General features: G+C 48.7%; 2 protein-coding genes across 4 annotated transcripts in view; one reads left to right on the top strand and one right to left on the bottom strand.

Moving 5' to 3' along the window:
- Positions 1-2,492: 2,492 nt before the first annotated feature.
- Positions 2,493-8,629, bottom strand: part of LOC138149225 (uncharacterized) — a 6,683-nt gene continuing 546 nt past the window's right edge. The window contains exons 2-5 of one of the 3 annotated variants that reach the window (XM_069072264.1): positions 8,259-8,350; positions 6,201-6,329; positions 5,581-5,734; positions 2,493-5,166 (exon numbers count right to left, since the gene is read on the bottom strand). In XM_069072264.1, the coding sequence (XP_068928365.1) occupies positions 4,641-5,166; positions 5,581-5,666 (612 nt within the window). In that variant the 5' untranslated portion in view covers positions 5,667-5,734; positions 6,201-6,329; positions 8,259-8,350 and the 3' untranslated portion in view covers positions 2,493-4,640. Of the gene's footprint in view, positions 5,167-5,580; positions 5,735-6,200; positions 6,330-7,788; positions 7,927-8,258; positions 8,351-8,629 lie in introns of those variants that run through there. The other 2 variants (XM_069072253.1, XM_069072270.1) reach the window with 2 other exon arrangements.
- The window catches only part of CPXM1 (carboxypeptidase X, M14 family member 1), a 9,877-nt gene continuing 8,160 nt past the window's right edge, over positions 6,913-8,629 (top strand). The window contains exon 1 of the mRNA XM_069072245.1: positions 6,913-7,916. Coding sequence (XP_068928346.1) covers positions 7,463-7,916 — 454 coding nt within the window. The 5' untranslated portion in view covers positions 6,913-7,462. The remainder of the gene's footprint in view (positions 7,917-8,629) is intronic.

Genomic DNA, 8,629 nt, shown 5'->3' with positions numbered 1-8,629 from the left:
TATCAACTCATAGATGCTAAGGACAAAGTGAGAGGTCAATGCAGTGTGGACTTTGGGACATGGGAGATCAGGAGTGTGGTCCAGCCTTTGCCCTTGGGCTGCTTCAGAGCTCTGGGCCTGCAGATTGTGGGGAGACCAAGAGTCCAGTCTGAGGGGTAATTGCTCTTGCTTTAACCTGCTTGGATCTGGATCACTGTCTGGGGTTGAGGTCCTGGGGTGTGTGACCAGTGTGCCAGAGCATGTGGAGGCTTCAGAGAGGGCAGCCAACTAATAGCTCCAGCAGCTGAGAAAACCCCAGCAATTGGGAAAAAGTTCCCCTCTCTGGTAGCAGAGTTCTATTGTGGCAAAAAGCTCAAAAGTCAAGTAATTGAGCGGCAACATGAGCAAGCAAAGGAAGCAAGGTGAGCACAGTGGTCTGACTTTGGATTCCTTTTTTGGGGACAAAAAGGATGGAACAGAAGGAAGACAGTGAAGTCAGAACTCCTTCACCAAAAGCTTCCATCAAAAGAATAAGCTGCTTATAGGCCATAGATGAGCTTAAGAAGAATTTTGAAAACCAAATGAGAGAAGTGGAGGAAAAATTGGGAAGAGAAATGAGAACGATGCAAGAAAATTATGAAATGAGAGTCAACAACCTGACTGAAGAAAATAACACCTTAAAAACAGACTAACTCATATGGCAAAAGAGGCTCAAAAAGCCAATGAAGAGAAGAATGCCTTAAAAAGCCAAATTTGCCAGATGGAAAAAGAATCTCAAAAGCTCACTGAAGAGAATCATTCCTTCAGAATTAGATTGGAGAAAATGGAAGCTAGTGCCTTTATGAGAAATCAAGATACTATTAAACAGATCCAAACAAATGAAAAAAATAGAAGGCAATGTGAAATATCTCATTGGAAAAACCACTGACCTGGAAAATAGATCCAGGAGAGATAATTTAAAAATTATTGGACTACCTGAAAGCCATGATGAAAAAAAGAACCTAGAAATCATTCTTCAAGAAATTCTCAAGGAAAATTGCCCTGATGTTTTAGAACCAGATGGCAAAATAGAGGTTGAAAGAATCCACTGATCACCTCCTGACAAAGATCCCAAAAAGAAAACTCCTAGGAATATTATAGCCAGGTTCTGGAATTCCCAGATCAGGGAGAAAATAATACAAGCAGCCAGGAAGAAACAATTTGAATACTGTGGAAACACAATCAGGATAACATAGGATCTGGCAGCTTCTACATTGAGGGATCGAAGGGCTTGGAATATGATATTCTGGAGGTCAAAGGAGTTGGGATTAAAACCAAGAATCACCTACCCAGCAAAACTGAGTATCATGTTTCAGGGGAAAATATGGTTATTCAATAGAATAGAGGGTTTTCAAGCATTCTTGATGAAAAAACAAGAGTTGAATAGAAAATTTGACATTCAGATACAGGAAGCAAAAGAAGCATGAGAAGGTAAACAGGGAAAAGAAATCATAAGGAACTTATCAGAGTTGAACTACTTACATTCCTACGTGGAAAAATAATTGCAACTTATGAAATTTTTCTCAGTATGAGAATACTTGAAGAGAATAGAAATGTATATATATATATATGTATGTATGTATACATATATATGTCTATATAGGAGGGTATATGGGCATGTGAATATATATCTGAGTGCGTGTATATATGTGTACAGGTATACATAGACAGAGGGCACAGGAACAATTGAATAGGAAGGGATGATACTTAAAAGGTGAAATTAAGAGGTAAGAGAGGAATATAATGAGAGGAGATGGGGAGAGATAAAATGGGGTAAATTATCTCATATAGAAGAGGCAAGGGAACTGTTACAATGGAGGGGAAGAACAGGAAGGTAAAAGGGAATGAGTCAACCTTATTCTCATTGAATTGGGCTTAGGGAGAGAATGATATACACACTAAATAGGGTATCTCACCCTACAGGAGAGTAGGGGGAAGGGGAAGAGAGGGAGGATGATGGAAAGGAGGGCAGGGTAGGGGGGAGGGAAGTTTGAAGCACTCACTTTTGAAAAGGGACAGGATCAAAGTAGAGAATAGAACTAGTGGGCAGTGCAATAGGATGGAGGGAAATACAGTCAGTCTTTCACAATATATACACTACGGAAATGTTTTGCATAGCTACACATGTACAACCTATATTGAATTGCTTATCTTCCCAGTAAGGGTGGGTGACCAGGGAGGTAGGGAAAGAATCTGGAATTTAAAGGTTAAAAATCAAATGTTTAAAATATATGTATATTATTATTATTATTATTTTACATGTAACTGGGAAATAAGATATACAGATACTGGGGCATGGAGATTCACCGTGCCCTACTGGAAAGTCAGAGGGGAATGGGGTAAGATATAGGAGAGAGCAGATTGGGGGAGCGAATATTCAGTGGGATCGCTGCTTTGGGGTGGTGGGTAGGGAAAAATGGGGAGAAAATTTGTTACTCAAAATGTTGTGGAAATGAATGATGTACACTAAAAAATAATTTTAAAAAATGTTTATTGGGTTGAAAAAGAGAAAGCTTAGAGTCCAAAATGATAGAGATGATAATCCCACCAGCAGGATCAGACCATATTTGGACTCCAGATTTTAGGAAGAATATGGACAACTTGGAGTTTGTCAAAGGGATGGTAATCACTTTCAGGAAATGACTTAGGATTTTAGGGGTTCAGACTTGAAGAGAGTTTACAATCCATCTAGCAACTTTTTTGTTTAGTCACATCCCATTCTTTGTGATCCCATTTGGGGTTTTCTTGGCAAAGATACTGGAGGGCTTCACCATTCCTTCTCCAGATCACTTTACAGATGAGGAAACTGAGGTATATAGGGTTAAGTGACTTGCACAGCTAGTCAGAGGCCAAGTTTGAACTCGGAAAAATGAGTCTTCCTGACTTCAGGACTGATGCTATATTCACTTTGCCACCCAGCTACACCCATCTAGCAGCACAACTCCCTTGTTTTATAGATGAGAACCTGAGCCCCTTAATAGATGAAGCTATTTGTCTAGTCTCATACTAGCAGAGCCAGGATTCCAGCCAAGGACACATGCCAATCTATTCTTTTCCCTTGTGCCAGGCTACCTGTTTATGTGTCATGAGTGTATTAAATGAACTGGGGATGTTTAGCCTGGAGAACAGGACATTTAAGGGAGTCTCAAAGTATTTGAGACTTGTTGTCAAGTGGAAAAGAGATTGGATGTTTGCTTTGGCCCAAACAGAGAGTAATGGGTGGAAAGTATAGAGCAGGGGTGGGGAACCTTCTGCCTCAAGGCCCTATGTGGCCCTCTAGGTCCTCAAGTACAGCCTTTGACTGAATCCAAACTTCAGGGGCCTCAAAACTGCAGGTTCCCTACTCCTGGTATAGAGGCAGATCTATGCTCCATGTAAGAAGTCTCCTAAGAATTGGAATTGTACCCAGTGTAAGGCTGACTGACCATTTGTCAGGGATATATCATGGAGGAGATAGTACTTTTCAGATAAAGGTTGTTCTAAGTGACCTCTGAGATCCTTTCCTGTTTGTGTTGGCGACCTAAAAATGAGATGGAGAAGAATGCAGGGGAATTGAGTTGAGGCTCCAGGTTCAGGCTTCCAAGCTTAGTCCACTGAGGCCAAAGGGCTGACTCTCTGACCACTTTGTAGGCTCAGTGAGAACTGCATACACCTACTGAAACCTCTTTCTAGTTCATTGCTCCCTCTGTTGGCTCCCGTTTCTGCCATACCCTTTTCCATTCCACACCAGAGTCCTTTTCTTTCCACACTACACTCCTCCCTCTAAGCTTTCCTAGATTCCCCTCCCTCCCAATAGTCATGAACACAATTCCACCTGCCCAACACTATCAGCTGATTTCCATCTCTGGGTCTTCTGTGTGTATGTACTGTCTCAAAGGGTGTGGTTTACTTCAGATTTGAGCTGTTGTTTCTCCATTGTGTTTCCCCTCCCCCAGATCCTCAGAACCAAATTAAATCCAGTAAGTCAGTCTCCTGAGATCTTGTTCCCTGTTGCCCCTTTGAATGAATGGATCAAGGCCTAAAATGGCAGAGCAGCTAAGTGGAAAGTATACTATAATTTTGAGAGATTGCAATTTAAATCCTGATTCAGACACTAGATCTGGGTAAGTCACTTAATATATGTGATCATTTTCCAACTGTAAATTGGGTAAAATTTCTACCCCAGGGTTGATTTGAGGAAAGTATTTTGCAAACCTTGAAATTATTAGTATCATCCGTATGGTTAGATCCACCTAGCATCACACATACCCATTTCCCATATTTGGAGGTTAACAGAGCAGAACAACATCGGCTTCCCCCCTCTTCTTCCCAGGCCCAATCCAGCAAGCTGCAACATGATAGACGGTTGGGTCAGGGCCCCTTTATTACTTTGTTCAGATGTTTTCCAGGCTGGGTCTTGTTTGGGACTGGGGTCCTTTGTACTTGGGCTGTATTTTGGGCTCCTCTGCTTTCCAGTCCAAGATTCCTATTGGAGGTTGGGCAGAGATTAAGGAGATCGGATCTGTATTCCGGTTGTGCCCTGTATTGCAGGTGTGGACTTCAATATTCTAGATGTGGTGTGTATTCCGAGGAGACCTGCTCTGCGTTCGGGGCTGAGAGTGTACTGGACCTAAAGTTCTGCCTTAAAACTGATTCCAAGTCTGGTTTCGAGATCGTCTCCCACAGCCCAGTACCATTGCCAGGGGCGTCGTGAGTAGCAGGTAAAAGACAAAGAGGACTGAGGGCGGCAGCAGCATTTCGAAGTTCTCGCCTACTAACAAGGACAGCAGCGCCAGCACGGCGGTCACGTCCAGGGCTAGCTCCAGAGGGGGAAGCCACTGCCAGCCGAAAGCCTCAAGTTGCCTTGTCCGAGGGCATTCGTAGGAAAGAGAGCTTCTCTGGATATAGCAGTGGCCAACTCCGCTTGGGTACTGAATCCACCACGTGGAGCTGTCCCCATCCCCGTCCCCGTCCCCGTCCAGGTCCCCGTCTCCATCCCCATCCAGGTCCCTGTCCCTGTCTTGGTTCTGGTTCAGGTCTCGGTCCCTGTCCTGCGCGATTGCATACGCGTTCGGGCACTCCTCAATCCAGCTCTGGCACCGAGCATTCCTCCTCCTGTCCCGACACCGAGGACATTGCACACTCCGTACGCACCCCAACTGCAAATCTCTGAACATTGGGGGACATAGGGTGAGAGGCACGGCGAGTGGAGCAGTGGGTTATGGGCGGGACAGAAGGCAGTAGCGGGGACAGCGGGAAGCTTCCCTTCTCAAATGCTACTCCCAAATCCCTCCCCAAAGTTTTTCCCCTCCCAGAGGTACTTCCCACCCCCACTAGACCCCTCCTAAAACTGCTCCTCTGTTCCCAGATTCCAAGCGCTAACCTAGCGGGGGCTCCAGAGCTGAGTCCATAGGAGCTTAAGGGACTAGGGGTGGGGCACCGGGGAATGGGAGAGCTGAGGGATCGGGAAGTTGCAGAGAGCAAGGTAGGGGGTCTAGAAAGGCAAGAGGGCTTCCGGGAGAGTGGGGTGGTAGGGGCGGGAACTTCTGGGAGAGCTTCGGGCCACCGGCTTAAGTCACTCACAGATTTCGGAGCAGAGAAATCTGGGAGTTATCAGTGCTGCGGGACCCCGGCGATCTGTCCGAATCTAAGTTGTTTCTGTAGTTCATTCCCCCAGTTGATGACCCTGCGGGGCCCGGGACTCAGCCAGCCCCGGATGGAATAGAGGAGCTGGGGGCTGGGGGCGGAGGGTGGAGAGGAGGTCCATAAAGCACCGTCCCTCCAAAATCAGCTCCGCCCCCCCTCTCCTCTACCCCGAACCTAAATCTCCTCTCCGCCCCTAGTCTTAGTCCTTTTTCTCCCATCTTAGTTCCTCCTCCCGGCTTTAGTTCAGTCTTTCCATCTACAGTCTTGTCTCCCATCCCAGAGGCTTCCACATTTGACAGCCTCCATCCGCCAGGAGCTCGAGCTCAGCCTCAATCAGCCCCTCTCCAGCGGCCGAAGTCTCACCCCTGCTGTTGGAGCTGCCCGGGCCCCTCTTCTCCAGTCCAGTCCCAGCTCCTGGGAGGAGACCCTGGCCCTATTGTGACCCATTGGGTGGGTGGGGGCATCCTAAAGGCCGGAACTGGGTGGGGAGACACAATCCCTAGTCTGATGTAGGAGACTGAGTTTTAGGATACTAGGGGGTAGCCCCCCACACTCACTCCAACCACTATAGAATATAAGTTCCTCGAAGGTAGATACTGTTCCGTTTTCGTGAGTGTATCCTGAGCCGCTAACATAATAATCACTTAATAGATGTCTGTAGAGTTGGATAGGAACTCGCCCCGAGCCTGAGAAGATGGCAAAGAAGTAAGAGAATGACTGGAACATTTCCTTGGGGCTCAGGTAGACTTTTAAAGCGGAGGGATTTAGATCTTCCAGAGTAGACGGCCGACCCCCGGCTCCCACCTCTGCCCCGCCCCTTCCCACACGTGCTCAGTCCCGGTCCCCTCCCATCTGCATCTGCAGCCTCAGCTGTAGTTACATAACGGGGAACGTGGCAGATGGTGGGGGCGGAGAGAAGAAAAGTGGACTGGGGAGCTCCAATGCCAGTGTTCGCCTCCAGTCCTCGGTCCTGTCTTTGAACAAAGCTGGAACTCTCCCCTCACCTCCCACCCTCCTCCCTCAGCCTCAGTTTCCTTCCTCTTCAACATTCCCTCAGAAATGGTGAAGGGTACTGTCGGGCTATGCGCCAGCAAGTCTGAATCCGCAACTTGGCCTTTCCTACAGTGCTTCTCAGCTCCTAGGGTCTTTCCCCAAGCAAAGTCCCCTCCCCCATCCCTCAGATCCCCCTCTTCAAGGCCCCACAATCCTCCTACAGTCCCGCCCCCTACTAGAGCCTCCCGGCTCCGAGATGGAAACGAAGATTCCTCCGCATCCCTTCCCGCTCCTCCGGATATATAAGGGGAGGGGGTTACTGGACAGCCTGAGGAAGGGGGAGTGGGAAGTTGTAGGTAGCAGGCCCGCACATGGATGAGCTTCTGTCCTACTACTATCTCTCTCCCTCTCCCCGCCCGCCCTTCCCCCACTGGTAGTCTCCCGGATTTCACTGTCCAGAGGTTCCTGTCAGTGTTGGGGTAGGGGAAGGTAGCTAGAGGAATACACGAGAAACCGCCCCAAGTTCTGAGCCTCAGTTTCCCGGCTTTTGACTCCATTTCGCAGGGGAGCTGGTCGGGGGAGGGACCTGAGCTAGAAGTGGGTCAGCAACAACCTCCCCTCACTTTCTGGGTTGGGACAATTTAGAGGGAAGGGGAGAACAGGAGGAAGGGGCGGAGGCGAGGGGTAAGGGGGAGGGGCAGGACTGGGGAAGGAGCCAAGACCAGGAGGGAGACTCAGAAGGACAGACTGACGGACGGACAGACAACACACAGCTTCCCCCCCCCCCCCAATCCATCCCCTTGTCTACCTCCTCCATGCCCTGGCCATGCGGGGGCTCCTGCTTACCCTGACCGTCCTGGCACAGACCTCTCGTCTCAGCCCCGGTCTGGGGGCAATTCCAGCCTTTGCCAGCCTAACTTCCCGCCGCCGGACGTTGGAGTCTCAGGTCCCCTTAACCCCCAGGCCTGCAATTTCCTCGGCCCCTACCACCTCCGCCCCATGGTCCAAGCGACCGAAACTCCAGGTTCCTCGAACCTCTCGGCCCTCAGCTTCCTCTATCCCCAATATCCTTACCCCTCATCCCCGGACCCCTGAGTCCCTGACCCCTAGAATCCCTTGGTCCTCAACTTCCCCAGCTCTTGCTACCCCCACCTCACGACCCGGAACCCAGACGGCTCCGGTTCCTCGAACTCCAAGACCGGGGACCCCGGCTTTCCGAGCTCCTCACGGCAACACTCCGAGGTCTGGGGGGTCCAAAGAGGAGGCGAAGAAGGAGAAAGGTGAGATTCCCGACCCTCTTCTCAGGTCGGTTTTTTCCGAGGTCGGGTCAATTCCATAGCTCTTTGTTGAACTGAACTGAATTGTCTCAAGGTCTGAGTCTGAGCCCAGCTGGTACTTCCAGGAACCTACTTAAGGAATCAAGCCTTCTTTGGTTCAGCCTATTCCTTCTCCACTCCCCTCCTCGGCAGGAGTCACATACTTCTCAGCCCCTTCCCCCTACATTCACTCAAAACCTTCCACACTCCCTCCCCCAACTCTTAAACACACACACTCTCTCTCTCTCTCTCTCTCTCTCTCTCTCTCTCTCTCTCTCTCTCTCTCCCTCCACAACACACACATACTTGCTTATTCACACTCCCACGTTCTGGCCATTGGAGATTCCATCTGGACCTGGCTCCCCTGCCCCTCCTGGGATCTCAGACTTAGAAAAGCTCTGAAAAGAGAAGAGACCTAAGGCTGATGAGAGATGGGGTCTCTTGCTCAGGGGAGGAGGTTTAAGGCTTAAGAGTGGGAGGCAAAGAGAAAATGAACAGAGACACAAACGGGGAAAGAAAGAGATAGGGAGAGAAACATGAAATTCAGGTGGGAATCTAAACATGTAGAGAGTGAGAGAAACAGACAAAGGAAGAGGAAAAGGAGATAGAGAGGAAGAGATAGGGAGAAAAACAGAAACAGAATAAATATATACAGAGAAAAACATGGGGGGGGGGAG

Source organism: Petaurus breviceps, unplaced genomic scaffold, assembly GCF_028583685.1.
Source record: "Petaurus breviceps papuanus isolate PSGF00001 unplaced genomic scaffold, PetGlider_PUasm1.0 140, whole genome shotgun sequence".
NCBI classification, from domain to species: domain Eukaryota; kingdom Metazoa; phylum Chordata; class Mammalia; order Diprotodontia; family Petauridae; genus Petaurus; species Petaurus breviceps.
Note: the sequence above shows the minus strand (reverse complement) of the source record. Positions and strands in the feature narration are given on the sequence as shown.